General features: G+C 46.8%; 1 protein-coding gene across 7 annotated transcripts in view; it reads left to right on the forward strand.

Annotated features, from left to right (window-relative positions):
* Positions 1-2,554: 2,554 nt before the first annotated feature.
* The window catches only part of SLC8A1 (solute carrier family 8 member A1), a 152,335-nt gene continuing 131,456 nt past the window's right edge, over positions 2,555-23,433 (forward strand). For 3 of the 7 annotated variants that reach the window (XM_074817366.1, XM_074817362.1, XM_074817367.1), the window contains exon 1: positions 2,555-2,764. In XM_074817366.1, the coding sequence (XP_074673467.1) occupies positions 2,712-2,764 (53 nt within the window). In that variant the 5' untranslated portion in view covers positions 2,555-2,711. Of the gene's footprint in view, positions 2,765-19,819; positions 19,981-20,005; positions 20,168-20,652; positions 20,687-23,433 lie in introns of those variants that run through there. The other 4 variants (XM_074817365.1, XM_074817361.1, XM_074817364.1 and 1 more) reach the window with 4 other exon arrangements.

A 23,433-nucleotide genomic window follows, 5' to 3' on the forward strand; every position in this document is an offset into this window, starting at 1 on the left:
GAGGGGGATTTTCCCCAGGAGGATGGGAAGATCCCCGTAGGGGGGGCTAGGCCTCAGCAGATGAAGCCCCACCACCCTCGTCTGGCTCAGGCACCAATTCTGATCCCAGGCCTGCGCTCACCAGCACTTCTGCAAATCTGTCTGGTGCCAGGCCAATCAGAGCTGCTGATGTCCTTCACGTGTCTTACCACCAAAGACGGACTTTCTCCTACGTCCTGCACATTTTGGGGAGGTGGGCACAAAGGTCAGTGGTGGTTTATTTCCATCTCCCTGTGGCCCACTTGGTGCTTGGCAACACTGCTGCCTATTTTTTCTTTTGCTTTAGGAAAATGTCTTTTACCTTATCACCCACATGCCCTGATAGAAACTTTGATTGTCCCAGCAGGGCCGAATGGAAAAGCTCTTCATGGAAAACATGAGAAGCTCTTTGGCCACTCTGTGTAGGGAGCGGAGTTCAAAGAGGATGGTGTCACTCATCCAGAGGGTGATACATGGCGGCTGTGCAGAAGGACAGATCAAAGCCAGAAAACAGCCTACCCCCTTGGCCTCGTGGTTACCAAAACTCTGAGTGCAGCACTATCATGTTATTCTCAATGCTACGTATGTTTTTCTTCAGTTACACACACCTGTGGTTTTCAACATTTCCTTTGTGGAAAAGGAGGACGCATGCAATGAATTGAAGCAACAGCCTTGCTTTCCTTAGCCCATTTTGGTTAGCCCTAAGACTTCTCAGGAGCAATACATGGAAGTCAAAAGACCTTTGAAACATAAATACACTCACACGTTAGTGCCAAATCTTGTTTGTTTTTTATGCTGCTTTGTGTCAGCTTCATGTCCGTATCTGGACAACCTAGTAAAGCGTAGAAATAAAATCACATGAATAACCCCAATGAAGTCAAAAGTATTATTCAGTATTTAAAATTAAGCAGGAATTTAAGTGCTTTGCTGAGTCATGTTCTTATTTGTACTAGAGCATAGACCTCCTGAGTCACCAAGTCTGTCTGACAGGCAACAGTGGCATATATTCCCATTCAAGCACCCTCCTAGGATGAGCTTGGATTCTGCTCTTGAAAGGCCAGAGAAACCCCAGGACAGATTTCCAGAAGGGATATTTCTCCTCCTATTACTTCCTACCACCCCAAACAACAGACACTAATCATTTGGCTGGTGTGCTAGAAACAGGAGGGTCCCCTTCATGCTTACTCATCTTTTGCTGCCTGTTTCATGCTTCTATGGGTCTTCTGCTTGCTCTGGGATGGAGGGGTGTGCTCCCAGGACAGCTGTCTTTGCTCTGGACACTGGGTAGATGCTGGAGACTTCCCAGGATCCCCATCTACACACACACCCCACACCCCCCCTCTAATTTCTGAGACACCAAACAGCAGGAGTCGAATATGCTATTTAAAGCAATATCTCTAATTGGGAAATTTGTAATATAATAATGAAATAATGTAGTTTATCATTAATTGAAGAGGTGGAGCTACTGAGCCCTTTAAAAAACTTCTATTCTGCCAAGTGTTCAACAGATGTTTAGGAAAAATCTCAAACAGTCGAGGTCATTCGTGTGTGGGAATATACAAGGAATTTCCTTCTCCTGCAATGAATCAAAAACACCAAGTCTGAGGACGACATTTTCAATGCAAGTGGCCTGAGTATGGACACCTACATGCAGCCTTAGATATCTAAGTGCCTGAATATGTCTTCCACCAGTTTTCTTTCATCAGAGCCCACTCTGAAGCAATCGATTAGGTTCCTAGTATTTTCTTTACTCCCAGTTGCCACTATAACATACAATAACAGTGACATATTCTTAGTCTTGCCCTTTCACTGTAGCCCTTAACATTCCCATTTGAACAGCAGAGATAATAAAGAGCAGAGCTAAGGTTAATTTTACGGCTACTTTCCTGACCTGTGGCACAGGGCTCCCTGGGAGCATTTTTGTCCTTTATCAGCCCTTTCTGAAACTGAAACTTAGGAAGTATGGAAGGTAGGAAAGAGAACGCGGAGTGATTTATTCATAAATACATCTGCAAGGAGCTTCCAAACTGCAGCTTCCACTCTCCAGTGTTTCAGGCATGTCCCACGGTGGCTACTGTAATATCAGAAGAATGCATACTCCTGCTACTGCTGCTAATCTGGGAGCAGTCACGTGGCTCTTCTATAATCTCTCTCTCTCCAAAAATTTGACTCTTAACCTTCCCTTGCTACAGACATAATGTATATTGCCTTGACATTCTTCCAAGTAAGAAACATGCAAAACCCTGACCTATAAGCAAAGCAAAGGAAAAAAAAAAAAAAAGATATTTCTCAGAATAAAATTATGTGAGCCTGCAGGAAAGGGAGAAGAGAAATCTGCCTTGGTCATCTCTGGTTTCCCTCACCTAGGAATTTGAAAAAAATAGCAAAATGTTACTCTGGGGAAAAGGAAAAAAAATAAAAGGTGTTCTGAGGTGCAAATCAAAAAAAAAGGGAGCTGGCAGAAATCATTATTTATTTACTTTTGCTCGTTTATGTGTCAGATGAAGCTGAAATCTGCCAGATAGCTTCTTTTCGACAGCTTGAAGTTACTGTTGAGAACAGATCCATGTATGGAAGCAAAAGCAGAAAAGCATAGATAAGCTGAGATCCAGCTATGCAAACCATCTTTAGAGACACTTAAAGGACACGCACCCCAGCTCCTTTCTTCCTGGTAAACTTAGAGACAGTATCGTATGAGGGCTTTTTTCCATTCTGCTTTACCCACAACTGCTGAGACTCAGCTGGGGTAAGTGAAAAGCAATTCAAGCATTTCTTGGGAACACCTAGGTATTCAGTTAGACTGACATCCTGAGAAAAGCTGTAAATCTGGGGCTATGGGATGACTCAAATAACTGGATAGCAGTTAAGCTCTCTGAGTGAGGAACATGACATAACAGCTTTGCCGCTGGAGGGACAGAAACTTTTCAAGTGTCTGAAAGAGGCAAGAGAAAAATGTTGGAAAACAAGCATGTTATCACTCACGAACTGGATTTACAGGCTGACTGATGTTAGAGCTTCACTGGACAGAAGGGCAGGAGGGGAGGTTTCCAGTGTCGGAGTCCTTTTGTGTTTTTATTTAGAAAAAATCATAAAAATAGTTGAGGGTTTTTTCTTCTCTGGTCTGTCCTACTTTCATTTTGAGAAACATGTCTCATTTGGGTTGAGCTGACTGGACATTAGGAAGAACTTGTTGTAAACGTCTGTTGTTTTTCTTGGCACTGGAAGGCAGTTTCTCAATGTTTCTCTGTAGATTTGAGGTTGATTACATCCTGTGCAGGGATTTTTGGTACAGTTTTAACTGCCATTACAGTGTTGTGAAAGCCGACGCCAGTGAAAACAGCTGTGTGCTATTGTGTATATTTCCAAAGCACTGAAGTAATAGCTCTTCTTCAAACTAGCACTGAAATGTGTTAGTTCTGTGAACTGGGCACTGTCAAAAAAGCAGAGTATGCCCTTGGCAGAGAGGCTTTCTCCACGGAAGTGTTTTGTTAAAAAGAACACAAAAAAAGCTTTTTGTAGCCTTAGCTTAAAATCTTGCTGGTTTGCAGCGGTACAGTTAAACCCGTGATTTTTCTTTAAATGCTACAGAATGTCATTTGGGTAACGGTTCATGTGCTTTCAGGTGTTATAATACAGTATTCGTACTCCCACTGCAAAGTGCTGGGTAAAGCTATCTCATTTTTCAGGTGGTTAATAGACTGGAAAAAACGTTAGAGCAGGTGAAGTGAAATTATACAGAAAGAACTGGAAATAATATCAGGAATATGACTGAAATTGTAGGAGATTTCCGGAGATATCAAGGATGATTGTAAAGAGAAATTACTAGACCACAAATGTCATAAAAGTTTCCATTCATGAATGAAAATGCTTTCCCTTGTAATTACATAAGAAGAACATAATGGAAGTGTTTGCTTGTAACTCCATAGTAGAGTCTGCAGGCCCTTGAGTACAGCCCTTGTTTCCCCTTATTTAACTAGTATTTCCATGGATATTCCCACATTTCTCATTTTTATATTCACTGAAATACAAATCTTCTCTTTGTCTTGCTTCCTCTCAAGTGCTTAAATACTCAAAATTAAGATGCAGCTGAAATTTGTCTGTGCCAGGCAAACTCTGATTTTTTTGACAGGTACATTTAAATACATATCACCTGTCTATAGAAATGCTAGCATAGAAATTAATCTTTAAGTAATTGGGGTCAATAGATGGCTTTTCAATTGCTATTGCAAATAAACCTTTTTGCTGTTATTGCTATGAAAGAACACTTCTGCATTTCACACTTACTCAGATTGCTTCTATTTTCTGTTGGATATGGTTCTGTTTTATAGGTTGCTGTCAGCCTGCTGATAGATAAAAGCTTTTCCCCAGTTTTCCCTTTTTTTCTTTTTTTTTCCTGTCTCTTTGAGGCTATAGACTATGTGCTTCCCTTACCCTGGAGAAAAAAACTAGTTGGTGTGCATGGTCCCTGAGCAAGGCATTACCCCACAGTTGTGCTGGGCAGGTTGGGAAGAGGATGCCAGGATGGAGCTGGAAAAGCTGAGACCTATTTAATTTGATCTTCCCATTTGGCCCAGGGCCTGGGGCAGTGTGACCCAGTAGAAAAAGCTATGGTGGCAGGAGTCATCACTGGTGCCCAGCCCCAGGGCAGACCGCTCTTTGTGCCCTCCTCCTTCCCTCCCTCTACCAAAAGCATTTTCAGGCAGGCTGTGTTATCACTAATGTTTATTATTATTATTATTATCAGTGTACTGGCTATTATTAATGTTTACTATTGATTAGTCATGGGTATTGCTAGTGTTTGTTTGGTCCCTCGTGGAAAGCTGATGGTATCTCATTCAGAGACCCTAGATATGAATATAAATAGTCATATAAAACATTAGCGATAGTATCACTAACATGCCTTTTATAAGTGACTAGTTATTATGAAGACTGCAGCCTCCGAGCATCCGCCACGAGGTCCTCCCATGCACCAATTCTTTGCCAGAGTGCAAGAAGGAGAGGGGGAAGGGGAAGCTCTGCTCTTTCTCACAATCAGAGTGAGGATGCTGAGCTGAGTCGGGGCAGGACAAAACCCAGGAGTCAAGTAACAAGGACAAAGCTGAGCTCAGTGCTTATTCTTGCTAGCTGTGGACAAGGGTAAAGCTGCCCTCACCCCGGTGGCACTTGGAGCAAGCAAGAATGTGTTGTGTGCCTCATGCAAGGAGCCAAAGGCACACAGGACTACCAGGTGCACTGGTGGTTTGTGTTCCTAAATCTTAGTGGCTTTCAAAACAAACCCCACAGCAGGTCTGAAGCAGTCTTTGCACCAGACATCCACAACTGGTCCCTGAATTCAGAATTTCTTGTGAGAAGGGGTTTATAGGGTGCCCAAGAAGAGAGTGTACTCAAATCACAAAGAGGAGAGCTACACCATGAAGTCACTCAGTGAGGGTTTCGCAAAGTGGCTCTGGCTTGAAGTAAGTTCACTATATATTCTCCTCCTTCAGACAACTTCAATATTTTTATGGTGATTCCTGAAGGATGGAGTTTGGACACCATCTCTGTTTTCATCTGGGAACACATTGACAGACTGATCCACTTCTCTGGCCAGATACAATTTAATGCTTATGTTCTAGAGAAATGGGCTTTATGTGATGGGTCTATCTGTTCCCAGTTTAGAAACCTGCAGGCCCATTTGCCAGTTCAAATCTGATTTGCCCAGGGAATTGAGTCCTGAAAAATATGATGTTTCAAAAAAAATCTGAAAGTGGGCAGCTGTCTTCTTTGGTTTTCTTGCTCCTAAACATGATCTTCCTATTCTTGTCTCTCCTCCTTCAGGGTAAAGAACAATGGTCTATCTGGGGAGGGTTTCACCAGAGGACTCACAAAGACAGGCAGTTTTCTAGAAGGAACGGCATTTTGGGAAAAGTTTGTGTTTGCAGGCTGCAAGTACCACATGTAAATACTGTAGCATGTACCATGGTGCTCGCCGCTTGCAATCTCATGCACAGCAGCACAAATATTTCCAGTATCTTTTACGCACATGTGGCCACAATCCTTTTGAACAAGAGCAGAACTTCAGATGGGAAGTGAAAATAGCCTGTGTTTTAAAGAAACTGTGCTGTCATTTTTGTTTCACTGTGTTAAACTCTGGGCCATTCAGCCTCACAAACCTCTTCTTCTTTATAAAAATGTTGTGTATAATAACTGACTGCACAGCATGGAGAGATGAATAAATAACCCTTGATGGCCTCTGCTGGTCTAAATCCAGCTGTCATTTTTGGTCACTTACAAACATGAACTACTCCTAAATTTCCATCCCATGACACAAGTTGCCTTTAATGCCAAACTGGAGTCAAAATAGCGACAAAATAGCTCTGGATGATACTAAGTTTTCAGGTACTCAGCATCTCACTAGCAAACTGAACCCTGGTATTGTTGAATTGCGCTCACACAGGAGGAGTCCCAGTGCTAAGGTTTGCAGACAAGGCATTCAGCAAATGGAGAAGGCCTCTTTACAAATGCAGGGAAAATTAGTCTGAATTCAGAGTTGCATGGCCCTGAGCTAAAAAGCTCAGTTTTAGAGGTGCCCAGGATGTTTTCCCTAAGTGGTCAGCAAGATGCCAGCAGGCTGGCTGGGCACATGGCTGCAGAGATCTGCTGTTCCAGTGTCCTTCAGACGGACTCCAGCCATGAGCCTCACTCTTCAGACCTACCATGTGCTGATCTGTGCTGCTATAGGAAGAGGCAGCAACATGACAGTTTTAAGCAGTGGTGGTGTTTTCTGCTGATTTACAAGTAAAGCAGGCAATTTATGGGTTGACATTAATTTTGGAGTTGATCCTCTAAGAAACTCAGTATTATTCTAGCAACACATGGGGGAAAAACATAGCAACAATACAGCAAAAGTGGAGGTTTTCAAAACTTAGTTTATTCTTATCTAGGGCTCCAACCATCACTGTGATCTAATCATAAATGTATTCTTATTGCATGGGGTCACTGCAGGGCAAAGCTGAAGTTGTTTTGATTTCCATACTTCAACATATTTGGATTTCTTTTATATTTAATGCTGAACTTCCTCATGAGTTTGGGATGTTTGTTTTTAGGATCTTTACCAAATCCTTGGAATGCTGAACTCTGATGTTGCTAACATAAAATGCAGGTTTCCGTTTGTGATCTTTGTAGCTGAGCCTTCTTCCAGAGACATGAGGGGAAGGGAAGGGAAGGGAAGGGAAGGGAAGGGAAGGGAAGGGAAGGGAAGGGAAGGGAAGGGAAGGGAAGGGAAGGGAAGGGAAGGGAAGGGAAGGGAAGGGAAGGGAAGGGAAGGGAAGGGAAGGGAAGGGAAGGGAAGGGAAGGGAAGGGAAGGGAAGGGAAGGGAAGGGAAGGGAAGGGAAGGGAAGGGAAGGGATAGGAAGTATTTCACTCTGGAAAACTCCACATTAGTTTACTTCTGCAGAAAGGTGGGCATAGTTAGAAGGAAGATACAGAACTGGGATTCTGGAAAATGTCACTATGTGGGTAAAGGCACAGTTGGAAGACATATGCCCCAGACTAGTTTGTGTTCCACTCAGCTTAACAATGACTAATGACATGTCCGTAAATACCTGAAGAGGATAAATGCTCAAGAACTTCTGCCAAGGAGTCCTGTTCAGGTATAGATTTTTCCCTACCAGGCTGGGAGATTCAGTGCTTGGGTTGTTTCACTCCCCATAGGAATATACTATATTGAACAGTGTGTAGAGCCTTTTTCCTACCCTCAGTCTCCCAGTGCTTTCAAGCCCCTCATTCTCTACAGGATGAGTTTCACCAAAAGTTTTGTGCCTGGGATGCTTCCTGGGTTATCCCACAGACCGAAGCATGCCCTGGAGGTTGCAGACTAATCCCACATGACACCACTGCACACCATTTCCTGCTCTTCCAGAGAGTTGTCCTTCCTTTCATCGGAACATCAAATTGGTTTTTCTTTCCCTCTTATATAAGCAAAAGAAGGAAACTAGAGAAAAATGTGAAAATGGAAAAAAAAAAAAAAAAACAAAAACAAAAAAACCCCACCAAAAACAAAACATGGAAAGTGTAAGAATGTGGCCTGCAAATCTATTGCTGCCTTTCTATCATTCTAACACATCAAGGCCTCCTTGAGTCCCTGTTGGAAACTTCTGCACATGAAATGTTCCCTTTTTGCTTTCTTCTCTACCTAGAAGTGTATCAGACACTCTTCTGTTGCAATATGGTCAGAATGGGGTTGTGGTCTCCTCTTTGTCAGCTAGATGGGTCCCTGCACACTGCCTGGACACATGCTGTCATCCTGGGTGCCTGTACAGCCCCTAACCCACCGGGAGATGCGCTGGGATCCTTTGATGCAATCTACCTGAAAACGCTCCTCCAGGCAGATAAGTCTTCCAGGCTATGGAGAGGTCTCACCAAGATGCTGAGTTTTATCCGTAATGTTCAACAAGCATTAGGAAGCAAGGGACAGGACATGAGCTCAGTGGAGGTGATGGAGGGGTCTGGCCCACAGTGATTTGGGCAGAGCTTCAGTGTGTCAGGCCTCAGGCAGAAGCCTGAAGAGTTCTGAAGCAGACAAGGGGATGTGCTTGTCCACCTGAGGCAGCTCTGACCACTCTCAGGCTTTCTGCAGGGTCCAGGGCTTGATAGACCAGTCTTACCTCTTGCCCACCAACCTCTTCACCCTTCCAAATCAGCTTGTTTTGATGCCTGTTTCCAAAAGTAGCAACCATGCATCAAGGTTTAAGCTTTAGTGTGGGAATAGGGGACTCTTCTCTTTGAAACAGTCCCTTCCCCTGCTGATTCCCAGCATCAGCAATTGCCATATCTGCACTCAGGAACAAAGAAGCAAAACCAAGGTGACAACTACTTTCCCAGCATCTAATTCTCAGCTCATTGTTTTTGCTGCCGTTTGGCAAGCATGATATTAGAGACACACCATGTTATCTTTTTGGCTTACAGAAAGACTCCAAGCAGAGATCTTGTGCTTCTGCCCTAGATGTGGCTATCTACATTTGGATTTGCTGCTAGCATCTTGAGACTGCCAACATGTACACAGTAAAAGTAAACCCTTCCTGTGGCCACAGACCACAACATGCTAGTGATCTGTTGTATTACCCTGTTCTTTAGTGAGACATTGTCGCTGCTGAGAAATACACTCAGTTGAGTGAGTTACTAACAATAACACTGGATGTGAGAGACAAGTGTTTGTTTTACTCTGGTGTAACTTATTCCATATGGTCCTTTAAAGCATGTTAAATGTTACGTCACTTTGGCCTGCCAACTATTATTTCAAGATGACCTCCTGGATTTAGCCTGCTTTTTAGAGCATAACTATTTGAAGTAAGGCCTTGAAAGCATCTCCTGTCCAGGATAAATGCCCAGTTCAGGAGCAAGACAGATGTTCTGTATTGCCCTATCTTTAGATGGATAAGTAGGTCTCCGTTTTTATTGATTTTCCAGAATAGTGATGATTACTGCTTCTCTGCTGCCTGCTGTGACACCTTTCAGATGTAAGCCACATGTTATACCAATGTTCTGGCACAAGAAGCCATAACCTGACCAAGGAGCTAACAGAGATTTAACTTCTAGCATTTACCTCCCATGTGTGTTTTTCCAAGTTGCTGATGAGCCAAATCTTTGTGGAAACCTTCTATCAGGTTTTCCAAATCTTCTTGGTAATGTTAATTCATGGGCAAAATAATGCAAAAAGAGAGATACGCAGCTGTGAAAAGTGTCCTCGTTTCACTTTCTGGCTACATTATTCAAAAGTTTAACACAATGATCTCCAGCACCACAGTGGATCCTTGTGTGATGTCCGGCACTTGTGTTCCTGCCATGTTCTGTACTGGGCCTAGTCCACAACACAGCTTGGAAAACAAATGCATTAGAAAGTTTCTCTTGTTTTGAAATACTTTTTGCCACTGGTTATAGAAAACAGATGCTCCAAGAAGCATCTTTCTTGATAACTGAGAGATTTGCCTTTTAGCTTGAGTTGAATTGATCTGAAGTGAATTTCTGAGAACAAGAGTAACCAATACTTATAGCATTTTAGAGCCTTGTTGATAACCTCATTCTTCCCCTGAGGTGTGACATATCTCCAGCTTAACCTAGGCAAAAGACTTAATCTTGAAGGTTCTCTGCTGTGAGTGTGTATGAGGATCTCTATGATCCTGTGGAGGAGAACAGTGTGTACAGAGCATGCATGTTTTATTATTGGAGAAAACTTTGTACTGCCTGCCATTGAAAATCTGCTTAGTGGGCAATGATTTGTCTGTTCAGCTACAAATCATTGGGTAAGATTCAGGACAAATCATGAGTATTTTAGAAAAAAATCGTTGGTTCCTTTCTAGACACTTGGGAATCTCCATTATAAATCACTAAAGACCCACCTGAGGATCCATAATTCAGTGACAGTCCTTGCATTTTAGAGGCTGGGGCAAGCCTGTCTAGGCATGCATCTTGTTTCATGTATGCCTGGAAAGTGCCTTAATGTGTTAAAATGCCTGAAGATGTACCTCCATGATAATGCACTAGAAAACTTTTGGCCCTTGACCCTTAATTTCAATGTTCTTACCTTAAAAATAACCAGGCAGACTATTTTTAAGCATGCTTTGATGCACAGACTAGAGGAATGCTACAAAACAGGAGTTTGTAAGCATTACAAGCTGTGCCACTACTCATGTTTTCTAGACATTTTCTGTCCCTGTTGGTAAAAACATACCTGATTTTAACATTCTTCTCTTTGAAACAGACAGTCTGATTATCTTGATCATGCCTTGATGTATGCAGCCTACAGAAAATTACAGAACAAGACAAGTTTGAAGACTCTAACCTTAATAAAGCTGATGTTTTGCCAGCACAAACTCCCTGCCTTCATCCTGAGTTGTAACTTCATTTCTTGTTTCTGGAGTGGATTTTTTTTGACACATGTCTTTTCTTTTGTGGCTGTGACTTGTGCAGAGATTTCACTTTAGCTAGTTCTTTCCCCCCAGAAAACATCTGCAGGAAGGCAGTGTGGTGAGTCGGGCTCTTTGAAGAGCTGGAGGTGTGCTGAACGTGGCAGATGTGCGTGGCCTGACTGACTTCAGGTGCAGCTACACGAGCTCATTTGCTGTGTGGTTCCCCGTATTAGTATCAGCTATTGAACTTCTATGTTGCCAACGTCTACACTTAAGATCCTCTGTAGAGTCAGTCAGGAGAAATTGCAACTTGAAAGATGGAGTCAGGCTGTCAGGGAAGGGAAGGGTGATGTGCTTAGGTAATACCCTTCAGGGGTTTCCTCATGAGTCGCCGGGAAACAGCTCTCATTAGTCCCAAAGCACTCCAAGTCCCTCCTGACCATGAAGTCAAGCTGAACACAAGAAGGGGGGAAACAGAAGGTTTATTGTCCTGCTTCAAACTGTCGTAATTAAGCACAGGACTGACCAACAGCCCCCAATCAGTCCTGAGTATGTCACTTGCTTTACCTTATATTCTGGTTTTGCCCCTTTTATTCTACCCAGGTTCTGCTTCTTTACCAAGTCTCTCTCCTCCCAGACCACCTGTATTTACTTTTCCCTCACTGGCCCCAGGTTTCCTGACTTTATATACTTATTTTGTCCTCATGATATGGTTGCCTTGGTAATTTCTACCTTAGTCAGCAATGAAGCTTGTACCCCGCTTTTGTTATATGCAATGTTTCTCTTTTCCACCGTTTTTCATGCTGCTGTCTAGTGTAACTACTGGTCAGGGATGATCAGCTGCATATACATTACTCCTCTTCTTATGATCTGCAGGTTCTGGTAGCTTCTCATACCCTTACTTCATGTTATATTTTACATAGCCATAAGTCAGGGTTAACCAAAGACATTGTTTTGTTGCTACATGGAGCACCCATGTGTGCCCTTGTGCTACCCTCTCATTAGTGTTGCAGTTTGGTCAGGGAAGGCCAGTTGTCTGCACGCCTCAGGTTGCAGTTCACAGTGAGACAGGTCCCAGCGAGGCAAGTGAGAGGGACCACCATGGCAGGATGGATGTTTCCAACACAAGCCTTCCTATGCTGCCAGCTCCTGAGAGCATTCGGGTAAGCTTCAAGGTTCCTATGGCTGAACATGAAAAATTAATGGAAGAGGTTGCTAAGTGAGTTAAATGGCTATAAGCCTGAACTAAACCTTGACAGGACAAAACCCAAGTAGGATATATCATGGGCTTCGGAGCAGCAACAAGCTCTCTTCCCCAGCATCCTACTGGCTAAATGGCTCATCCATCCAAGAAATTGGCTGCCAGCCTGGAACCAAGGTCAGTCTGCTCCCAGGTTGCATGAGCTTGGATAGCATTGGCACCTAGATCTGCTCTCCCAGAGTGGCCTAATTTCTAGTGCTCTGATTGTTTTCGTACACCAAATCTTTGTTCAAAGCCTAAAGGCAGGTTTTTTCTTTCAACCTACTAACCACAACGGTGGTTTTCTTTTTATGGTGTGCTGAATGTCTCCTGATTGTTCATCTCTCATATACATCTTCCTGATGCAATGATGTTGAGAGCTAGGTCACCTATACCTCATCTGAACTGAACAGAGGTTTGCTCACCCTGGTCTTAAAACCTTTCTGTGACACAGACTTCTCGCTCTCTGCAGACAATCCAGCTGCCTACACCATTACTCTCATGGCTGCGGAAAGCTTCTCCTCCTGTCAAACTTCAGTGTCCCTGCCTGTAGTTTAAGGTCCTGACTTTTTATCTTATCGACAGTAGGAGTGGGAAACTTCTTTCAGATTTGCGAGGATATATGTCTTCTTTTGACTTGACAGTCTGCATTCCTTCAATGTTTCCTCTTGACTCATGTCTTCTAGACTCCCACTTCTCTTATCTCTTCCCATCAGTGGCTCTGAAGCTGTTGCCTGCCTTCCTGATGCCACTGGTCATATAAATACAGCTGTTAACTCTGGAGGCTACTGATGGCATATAAAACACTGCTAAGAGCCCTGGCACAAATACCAAAATACCACACTGGTGTTTTAGGGTTCAGGGGCCAGAAACTTTCTTAGTGACTGAGGTGCACATAGAAAAGAGCTGAATGAAAGAGGAAAGCCTGTATTCACATCAGCCCTGCTAAGACACTGTCCCACCCACCAAAGAGATGAGAGGACTCACAGAAGAGCAGGAGTTCATCTGAATAAGCAGAAACGCAGAGGGAAGAAGTCAGAGCTTGCACAATCTGGATTAGGAAACATCTGCATGCATGTGCACACACACACACACACACACACATCCACGTCCTTTCTGCACATGCAGGGATGCAGCCTCAGAACCTAACCAGTTTTGCCAGAAGCTGGGAACAGCTTCCCATAAGAGCAGAATATTTTTATAAGAGACTTGGGGATTTCTAACCACGAAGCAGGTGTAAAGGACCATCTTAAAGAATTCTAAAGCATCATCACAATCCAGAAAGCCATGAAAAAGCCATTCAGCTCAGAACAGCTTTTGAATAGGCAGTGTTTGAAATTCCAGGGGGGAAACAGACTGGCGTCTGATAGCATGGGGTATTTGAAAGGAGAATCCAGTCTCACAAACGGTGCAGTTTCATTTCTCCAAAAACTCCAGCAAAAAAACAGACTCATAACCATTAAGTAATCCGGATGTTAAATCTGGTTTTCTTATGTTTCTCTCTCTTTGGGATAAATTCTCTTTACATGCAGGGCTTCAATTACAATGTCTAGGACATGCAGCATTGGTTACTGTCTCACCAATGCTTGAGCATGCAGCACAGAGAAGACAAGCATTTTTGGTCTATACATGTTCAGAAGTGCAAACAGAGCAAACTGTGCCAAAATAGCAAGTTCTGTATGTGCACCAGTGGGAGTCCCTGTCCCCTGGACTTGGGTCTAAGCTGTGAAGGGAGCTGGGATAAGAACCATGTTGCTGCCTCAGCTGTTTCAGAGACAGTCAGCCAGGAGCAAGGGCACACGTCTACTCCAAGGTGCCTTGGCGAAGACTGAGGAGCACAGAAATTCCCAAAAATTCCCAGAAATTCCTCGGCTTTGCTCTATCACTGAGACTCAGGGGCTAATCTCTGGCAGAGCTGGTCAGTGCTGAAGAGACACCTAGCAAGGCAAGGCCACTTGGAGTTGAAACGAGGCAGAGCTGAGGCAGAGGTTGGTAAAGTCAAAGCAGCAAGAAGGCAAGGAAGGTTTCTGACCACCTACAAGGACAACACAGATTAGAGCCCATTATAGTGAAGACAACTTTCCCTTTAAGAGAAGTCATTTCACATCCTCTTGCCTAATGGGCTTGGTTTTTTCAAGGTGTCCCAGCAGTTTTCTTGACCTGGACTGTATAAGTAAAATATAAATAAGGTGCTTTATGCAGCTGAGGTCAGTCACTTCTCACTTTTAATAAAAAAGTCTGTTTTCCCTGGAATATCAAACCTCGCTCAGGGCTGGCAAACAGATGGTACAGAGCAGGCCAAATTACCTTCACAACCAGGGGCCGCAGCTGGAGTCATGCACTACATCCGATCCATCCTGTGTCTCCCACTGATAGCAATGGGAGCCCTGCACACAGATCAAATGAGGGATATGGCCTTATGTGGACACCAGAGCTGCTGAGGAAGCATCACAGTCCTCAGTTTGAAGGACACAGCTCCCAAATCTTGTCACATTACCACAGTATTTGCACTTTTTTCTTAAAGTCCCAGCTCCTGGAATCATGTGAGTACATATCACTATTTCATCTCTCAATTTTTTAACTTACTTCTGGTTACCAAGTAAATTGGAAAACATCAAATCTCTAGGTTTCAAAAGCAAAAGAAAATCCAGAGAACACAGCATTTGTTGATTTTTAATTATGGATTTGGGGGGATTTTTTTTTTTTCAGCCACATTTTTTCCAGGCCAAGGCAGCCTTGGGATGGTGGTGAAAAGAGATGAAGTGTCAAGTGGAGAGAGCTAGTGCTGCTCGGTTGTAGTGATGCCCTGGGGCTGGCACACTGCAGCTCTATGGCCCCTTGCAGGACACTCATTTTGAGGCAACGGAGTCCCTAGGCTATTGCTTTCACTGGGAAATGCATTTCAGTTGACCTTGCGTCTGCATTTTTAGTTCCTGTATTCTGCAGTTTTGTAACAGCAAAACAAAGCTTCATTTTTTTTGGTGGGAAGAGATGTTAAGGGACAGGCAGTTCAGCAGGGAACATCTGGTCCTTCATTTTCCAGTCACAGTCTAGGAACTGGTTTCTGCCTGTGAAATGGAAATGGGAATGAGATGCTAGTATTAGCATGCACTGCTGTTGAGAAAAATGACAGCTGTCAGAGGCTTCTGAGTTTCTATTCCTTTGAGAAGAGTGAGGAGACAGTTTGCACCTTGTACATCTCTTACATTAAGCCCAGTCACTGAAGTCATTCTGCACATATATTGAGCTTTTCCTGTATATCCCTGATGACCAGAAAGCAGTTTTTTCAAAAAGAAAAGTGGGATTCTGAAGCAGAATTTGAAGAGAAGAGTGTGTGGCTTGTTTTGTAGACTAGAGGTTTGCAACATGCATGCAGCTCTCCCCATTTCCAAGCTCCCTAAATTCATGTCCAGCCCCTAAAACTAGTTCTGCTTTTAACCCCCACATAGCAGGGGATTTCCAGTGCAAATACTCTTTTGTGTCTGCCACACACAAGCAGTGCTCTGCAAAATTTGGCCAGTCAATGCTTCTTCCAGGAAAACTCTCTCCCAAGCTGTTAAATGCTATGCTCAGCAATTAGTGCTCTGGATTTGTTGTTTAAACCTACCTAAAACACAGCATAGAGCAAGTACTTGGGGAAAAGCTTGAAAGAAGCATAAGCGTGGTTTCTCCATTTACCTCTGCAGGCTCCCAAAGCATTGCAGTGAGAGCAAACCGTATGCTGCCAATTTTTCACAGGCATGCCAAAACATCCCATTGAGCACTGCCTTCTCGCTGGGGTATTGTCTTTACTCTCAGTTTTCCAGGGGTAGCAGACACCTTCCGCCTCTAAGACCTCTGGCTGGCCAATAGACAGCTGTTTTGCTCAGACCTCCCTGGGATCATCAGGACTCAGACTGTACAAGCTACTTGAAAACAGCTAGGGCGGCACTGCCTGGAGATCTCAAAAAGAAGTGCATGATGTCCAGCACACAGAATTGCCCTTCCTATTCACTGCTGTGTCCCACTCCATCCACCACATTTTTAAATGCCTGATTTATCCTCCTAACAGCAAAGGCAGGTTTGAAGGTGTCAGTGAAAGCGAATGCTCAAATTGCTGGAAATTATGTTTCTGAACATCTTTTTTACAAACACCACTCTCAGGGATCTCCAGGTCTCTGCCAAGAACATGCAGAGGAGAGCCAGAGAAGGTTCAGTGGGCACACGCTCACATCTGCTGCAGCGAGGAGCAAAGACAGATGGATGGCAAGCCAGAGGTGACATCCCATATGCTCGTGCAGGATCTCTCTGGCATCTCTGGAGGTACTCAAGGAAAACTATGACCAGAGATAACTAACCTATGAGGACTCCTTGGTTATCCTCCAGCATTATCTGAACCCACAAAAGCTGGAGCAGAGATCAAAGCATCCCACTGAGGAAGGTGTTCCAGACAGGGCCAAGAAAGGGTGGTAGGACAGCTGCTCAGAGGTGAGCATGCTGTGAGCTGAGCTGAAGTCTGACCTTCCCCTGACCACTTGTCTCTTTTACAGGGAATATAAGGCAGGAATTTTTCAAGCAAGAAATGCCTGAGGGTTTGTGTCCCCCTCCTCTAAAATGTGCAGGAGATCAGATGTCTTTCTTCACAAGGCATTGAGCAGAGAATTAGCCTGCACCATTCTGTCCTGTGCTCGAGTCTCCACAGCCCACTAACGCCATTCTTTGCAGGGAGGAATCATCTTTCTGCTCTGCGTATGTAGACAATACCTGGAAACCTGCTTCAGCAACTGCAGAGGGATGCAGGCTGCTGTCGGAGAGGGCTGTGGGTGTGCATGAATGAATGAATGAATGAACCATTCGTTAGTATTGGCATGAGAATCTCCATGATTTTGAGACTACTGATGAGTGGTTGTAAGTGCATTTGCAATGGTAGGTGTTCACTTGCATGACTGCAAAGAGAAACAGAGAAGGAAATGTAGCTGGAGCAAACACCTGCCTTTCCCAGCACAGCCCAGGCTGCAATCATGATGAAGCACGGATGTGCCCTCACTATGGCAAACTTGCTGTGCCAGCACATGAGCAGTCTTGTTGCCTTTTTGCCTGGAGCACCAGGAAGAACACAGGAGCATTTGCTCAGCTTGTCCAGCAGATTTCATAGCCCATGCAGAGCTCTGTGCTGTTACAGCTACCATTTCAGCCAGCTTGACTGAGAAAAAGCAGTGTGAGCCATAGCCACTGCAGTGCGGAGCAGTCCTATAACACAGTATCTCCTCTCATTATTTGGGCTCACTGTCTCCCCTACTCCCTGACTTCCACTCTTTCTTTCAGAGCCCAACTCCACCTTTCTCTTGGAGCTTCTGAAAGATGAAGGTCTGAATGGGCCTAGAAAGGGGTGTGTGAGGGACTGGGGAGTGGGTGTCATCTTCTCCCAGCCTTCCAGCCTTATATCCCTCCTAACCAGTCACTCTTCAAGTAGATGAAAGCTGCTCTCAGGTGCAGGTGGGATAATGCTGCATCTCTGCTTCACCTTTTCTGTTCCAGTGCTATTAAGGCTGGGTGATACAAAGGGTTCATTTGCATGGACTAATGAGCATCACCACGAACACTGACAAATTTGTTTTCTTCAGCTCCCCTCAAATGTCACAAAAATCCCTCAGATGAAGGGACCTTTCTGAGGGTCTCAGCAGGAGGCACTGGGAGACAGGAACATGTCTCTCATGCAAGCTACAGAGAGAGGTGGGCTGGGAGGAACTGGGGACATGCCTGGCTCTTTAGAGAGCAGCTCACCAGTGGATCCCCATTAGTAGAGTCCTGGTGCTCCAGAGGAGCTGTGTACCATATTCAGTGAAAGAGCTGGGAAGTAGGTCAGCAACATAACTAAGGGAAATGGGGAGCTTTTGGGACAACTTCATGGCTGACAGCTAATTAAAATCTGAGTTCTACTGCTTACTGTTGCAATGATTAGATTTCAGTGTGCAGGGTGAAAAGCAACAGCAGGGATTGTTGGCTGCAACCATGCCAATTTTTTCTGCCCACACTATCTGTTTGCCACGCCGGCTTGTGCAGCGCCCTGCGTCCTGCAGCCACTGCCAAACCGAACACCACTGATACACATCCACTGCTCTGCTCAGGTCCTGATCCGAGCATAGCACTGTGCATGCTATAGACATTTAGTTGTGCTCATTTTATATCAACAGCCCTGCTGGGAGAATTGAGTCCCATCAAAGTACCACACATGGCCAGATGCAACCTTATCCCTCCTCTGAAGAGTTTTAAATCAAAAGAGGTGAGACAGAAAATCAGTTAGCTACTGGACACAAACCCATGTTTTTTTCTAAACCAAATTCTTATTTGGAAATGCCTTTCATCCCATGTGTAGGCAATAAGATCTTAAAGTAAGACCAAAACTAAATAATATCAATAACAGCTGCAACACTAATAAGTAGCTGGTTTATTGGTTGGTCAGCTCACCATGAACTGCTTTACAAAGGAGTTTGGTGACACTGAACATGTCTTACACCTCATCTTGAACAAGAAACTTAGTTTTCCATCTCTACTGAAGAACATGGTGATGCAAAAATCTTAAAAAAACAAAAAAAAAAAGAAAGAAAAAAAAAAAGAAAGAATAGCACAAATGAAATCCAAAGCTAAATTGCTGGCTTGCTGTCTTGCTAGTGGTGACAAAAAATACAAGCACAGCCAACAAGATAAGAGGGAGAAGGTGTGAGAGGATGCAAGAGCTAGAATAATGGCTCTGTTTCTCCACGGTTCTTGTTGCACCTGATGATCTGGGCATAGAGGGCTACTGAAGGTCGTTGGGTACTTGCAACTACCAGTGTGCGAGTTATTAGCTTTGGTCCTATTTTAAGTTCCTAAAGCCACAGAGTTCTGCCTGGAGGGTGGGACAATGGGTTCATCTGCTCCTTGATGGAGCCAGCGCAGGGTGGCAGAGTCATTCAGGCATGGTGAAAGGGAAATTGCCCACAGGAAGGACACTTGGGCCAGCCCGAGGCACAGCAAGTCCTTCTGTGCCAGGCCGCTGGCTTCCTGCAGGACCTCCCCAACCCCAATGACCCTCCCGTGGGGACAGGAGGCTCTGTGGGTTCAGGCGCTGACCTGGACATAGCCAGATGTGGGGGCAGTTTCCAGGAGGGCCCTAGATGACCCGTATGCCCTTTGCCTGTCACCCCATGGCCCCCGCTGTCTTCTGCAAACCCCACAATATTGGTGATGTGCGAGGGGAGAGAACCTCACCCCTGGCCCCTTGGGATGCACCTGGCCTCCCGCCTCCCCACTGCAGCCATGGGTGACATTGTGGGGCACGGTGACAGCCACAGCAAGGCGCTCCTTGCACCCTCCCTCTTGCTTTCTCCCCCCTGCAGGGTGCAAATGGGGTCGAGCTTGCCCTGGGAGACTGCAGGGCGGCCGGTGGGGGATGCGATGAGGCCACGGAGGGCAGGCTGGCAGCTCCACCCGGCAGGGCAGGGCGGGCAGGGATGGGGGGCTGCCTCGGCACGGCAGGCAGCGCTGGGGGCAGGCAGAGCGTGGACGGGGACTGTGCCGGGTAAGGCAGGGCAGGGCTGGGGTCAGGCAGGGCAGGACTGGGGGCTCCCTTAGGCAGGGCGGGCAGGGCTGCTGGGGGTGGGTCCACAAACAGCCCTGCCTTTCAAAGTCCCTCGCTCCGAGGAGGAAATCGGGAAATATTTCCAGCAGCAGCAGAAGGAGGAGGAGAGCTGAAGCTGCCACCGCGGAGGAGGGACGGCGGGTTTCTCCCTGCCCGCGCAGCGCCGCGGAGGGATGCGGAGGGAGGGGAGGCTGCCTGCGGGGCGGGCCAGCTGAGCGCATCCCCGGGCCGCTCCGTGAGTGTGTGTGTGCGCGCTCCCTCCATCCTTCCCTCCCTTCCTTCTCCCTCCCTCCCTCCCTCCCTCCCGCCCGCCGCCGCGCCGCAGCCGCGCACCGGGGCTCCGCCACCCGCCCCGCGCCCCGCCGCGATGCCGAGCCGCTGCTGAGTCGGCCCCGGCGCCGCCCGCTCCTGCCCCACGCCAGGTAGGACCGCGATCGACCGGTCCCCGACCCGGCCCCCACCCTGCCCAGCGAGGCGGGTCCCCCGCCGCCCCGACACCGGTTTCTACACCGGGGGGTCCCCAGTGCCGGGGGAAGGATGGGGGAAGGGGCCCGGAGCCGGTGGGGAGGCGGGAGTAGGATGCTCTCCCCCGCCCCGGGAATGCTTTTTGCAACCCAGCCACGGCACCTTTAGGCAGGCGATGGGGCTCGCCCCCCTCCCCCGCCGGCTAATCGCGACATGTCGCGACGGGAGGCGCGGCTGCGGCGGGGGTTCGCCTCCCCCCCCTAGCCCAAGGGCCTGGCATTGCCGGGCATGTGGGGCCGGGGGGCGGAGGGGGTGGGGCTGGAGCAAACCGCCTCCCCCCGGGGGGCTTCCGCGCATCTTCCCCGGTGCGCGGCGGCGCGGGCGCGGTGCCTCCGCCCGGCGCGGGTGTCGGTGCCTCCAGGCAGGGCTGCTTTGCCTCCAGCGCCGGGGATTTCTGCCTTGAAACGGTTTCCGAGGTGAGTGGTCGGAGGCACCTGCAGCCACGATGAAATTCCCATTTTCGTCTCGCTCAGCGTGTGTTGTTAAGGGTTGGCACTGAGCAGCGCTCATCACGTAGGCTTTGTCTAGGTGGAAGCATGGCTGGGGTTCTTCCGTCATCTCGAGTTTAATTCTTTAATCGTAGGCTTGTTGCTTCCCTCCTTGCCGAGCCATGCTAAGCAACCCCACATTCACCTCCGTCTCCAGGGTGAAAGCAAGCTACCAAAATGTTGTAGAAATGCAGCAAGCACTAGGGAGAACTGAAGTCTAAAAATGAAAGCTGTAGTAAAACCACAAGGTCACAGGCATGTGGGTGCGAGTGTTTGATTTCAGGGCTCCTCTTTGCTTGCGCTTCACAGGAAGCAGTTCCTCCAGTCCAGATGTTGGAAATGCGCAAGTCAGGTGATGGAAACAGGGACTGAGAGAAGCTGGGGTTCTCTGTGCACTCTCTCAACACCTGCCTAGGCATTCGTGTCCTTCTCACCACCACAAAGAGAAGAGGTGCACTTTTATTTAGAGAAGGAATGCTGGGACACTTGCATGTTGATGTGATGATGGCAGCTGGGGAAAAAAGAGCTGTGCTGTATGTGTTCGTCTGTGGCGGTGGACATCACCAAAGAGAGGCATTTGTGCTCCCTTGCGTGCATCTGATAAATGTTTCTTTCTCCCCTTCAGATTGGTTCTTCAATAGCAGCTTTGCCCCTTTTCCAGCGGAGGCATTTAGCCCAAATAGGGAAATAATCTAGCATTTCTAGAGCCATAACCTACCAGCCAAGCCATGAACCTCCACCGCTGTCTCCCTAGGAAAGTTGATGAATTGATTTATACCCCACCAGCTCTGTTTCTCTGGAGGCATAAACAACTCCTAAGCCAGTGCTGGGGAGCCGAGTTGCCCAAAGGTTCCTCTGTACCAGAGATTTGTTCAAGATATTTGGGGAGATTGGGTGTGCTCTTTATGCTTAGCACCCCTGGATGCCAACACCAAGTAGCACAGTTTTAAGCTGATGAAACTTTGCTTGCTTCTTTCTTCCCCACTTTCACTAAGCTTTTTGTGATCCTTTGGCTGGGAGTTGCTCCTGAGACTTAAACATTCACTGTCCTGCAGCTGCCCAGGCTGCACCTAGTCTCCACAGCCATATAGGCACAGCCATTCCTCTGCCTGTTTGGGCCCTTGGTAGTGTCCTGATCTGCTCAGGGCTGTCAGGGGTTACAATTTTCCAGCATTGCATCTAGGACAGAATTTGGGTTTCTGCTGTGTTTTCAGGAGGATACAGTCCTGCTGCCTTAACCAGGGAAAAGCCACTGTTCCCCAGCATCCTAGTGCAACTCAGATCCTATAATAAAGCCCAGTGTCCCCCAAAGCATGAGCATCACTGGAGCCAACAGGTTGGTCATAGACAACACAAATGGCATGCGATACTGGCTCTCCCTGCGACTGGTAGAGTGAACAAGCTGGAGCTCTGTTAAGCTCAGGGTACCATGATCTGCATGTGCTCCCGGCTCATGGAAACTGGCGCTGCAACTGTGCAAATCTTGGCTGCACCTGGGTCTGCTGTGCCATCGGGACTCTGGCATCCAATATGGTCTGAGCTCACTGACCGGTCTTTCCCTTGCCAAGGGCGTGAGTGGTATCTCTCCAGCTATTTTCAGGAAGCTTGTAGGAACTTGGCTTTCTTTGCTATCTCTATCCCTCTGGTGATTTTAGCTGAAATTGGGAGGGGGGGAGGGCGATGTGAACAGAGAGACAGACATGGAAACTGTGATTTCATATGCCTGGCTTCCTAAGGAAACCTGGCTACAAATAGAAGTGAGATTTGCTGCTGCAAAGAGCTCCTGGGGAGACAGAGAAGGCGGGGGACACTGGGGAGGAGGGCAGGGCAGTTAACCTCACTTTTGAGATAGGCAACCAAGGCCTGGCACACACCTGGGCTTAGACTCTCTTTCCTGAGATCTGGTGATCTAAAAATTGGGCATCTGCTCAGCACTAGCATTCAGCTTCCTCCAGAGTCAGCAGTGCAAGAGCTGTACCTCTGGACAGGGACTCTCTGGGTAGGTGCTACTACCGTTCACCAGCCAGGGCTAGGCACCTAGCTGATGGATGGACCATGCCAGGGTGGGCCTCCAGCCTCAACTAACCTGCCCAGCTCCTGTCTATGACTGTGTCCAAATCCTCCTGGGTCCACAACCTGCGTTTGCCTCAGCCTTTCCCCACACACATCGCCAGGGACATCTCCCACCTCTTTGTCCCTGGATGGGTGCAGGGTGCTGGGGCTGGAGATTTGTTTCTGCTCCCTTTGAAGCTTTCTGCTCCTTCCTCCCACAGAGCCCAGAAGAGCATCCCACTGCACAGGGGACCCCACACAACTACAAACCCAGCGTAAAAAGGGGCCTGGAGGAAAGAGCAGACACAGGCAGACAGAGGGAAAGCAACAAGCCTGCTAACTTCCCTCTCCTGGCCCCTGTGGGGCATCTCTGGGCAGATGATTCCTCCCCAGGCTACCTAGGAGCCTCAGACTTACTAGCAGTGTTTTATTCTCCCAACACTCACAGGAAGTGGTCTTCCCATTTTACAGAGGGAGACACAGAGCACAGGGAGGTGAAGGACTGCCCTGAGAACGCAGAGTCTGTCAGCAAGGCAGCCTCAAAGCCAGCTCGTGGAGACATGGCAGATAGCACTGTGCTTAAATCAGCAAGGTAGATCCACAGGCGGAGGAAGGCATTAATG

The sequence above is a fragment of the Strix aluco genome, chromosome 3 (genome assembly GCF_031877795.1).
Source record: "Strix aluco isolate bStrAlu1 chromosome 3, bStrAlu1.hap1, whole genome shotgun sequence".
Lineage (NCBI taxonomy): Eukaryota > Metazoa > Chordata > Aves > Strigiformes > Strigidae > Strix > Strix aluco.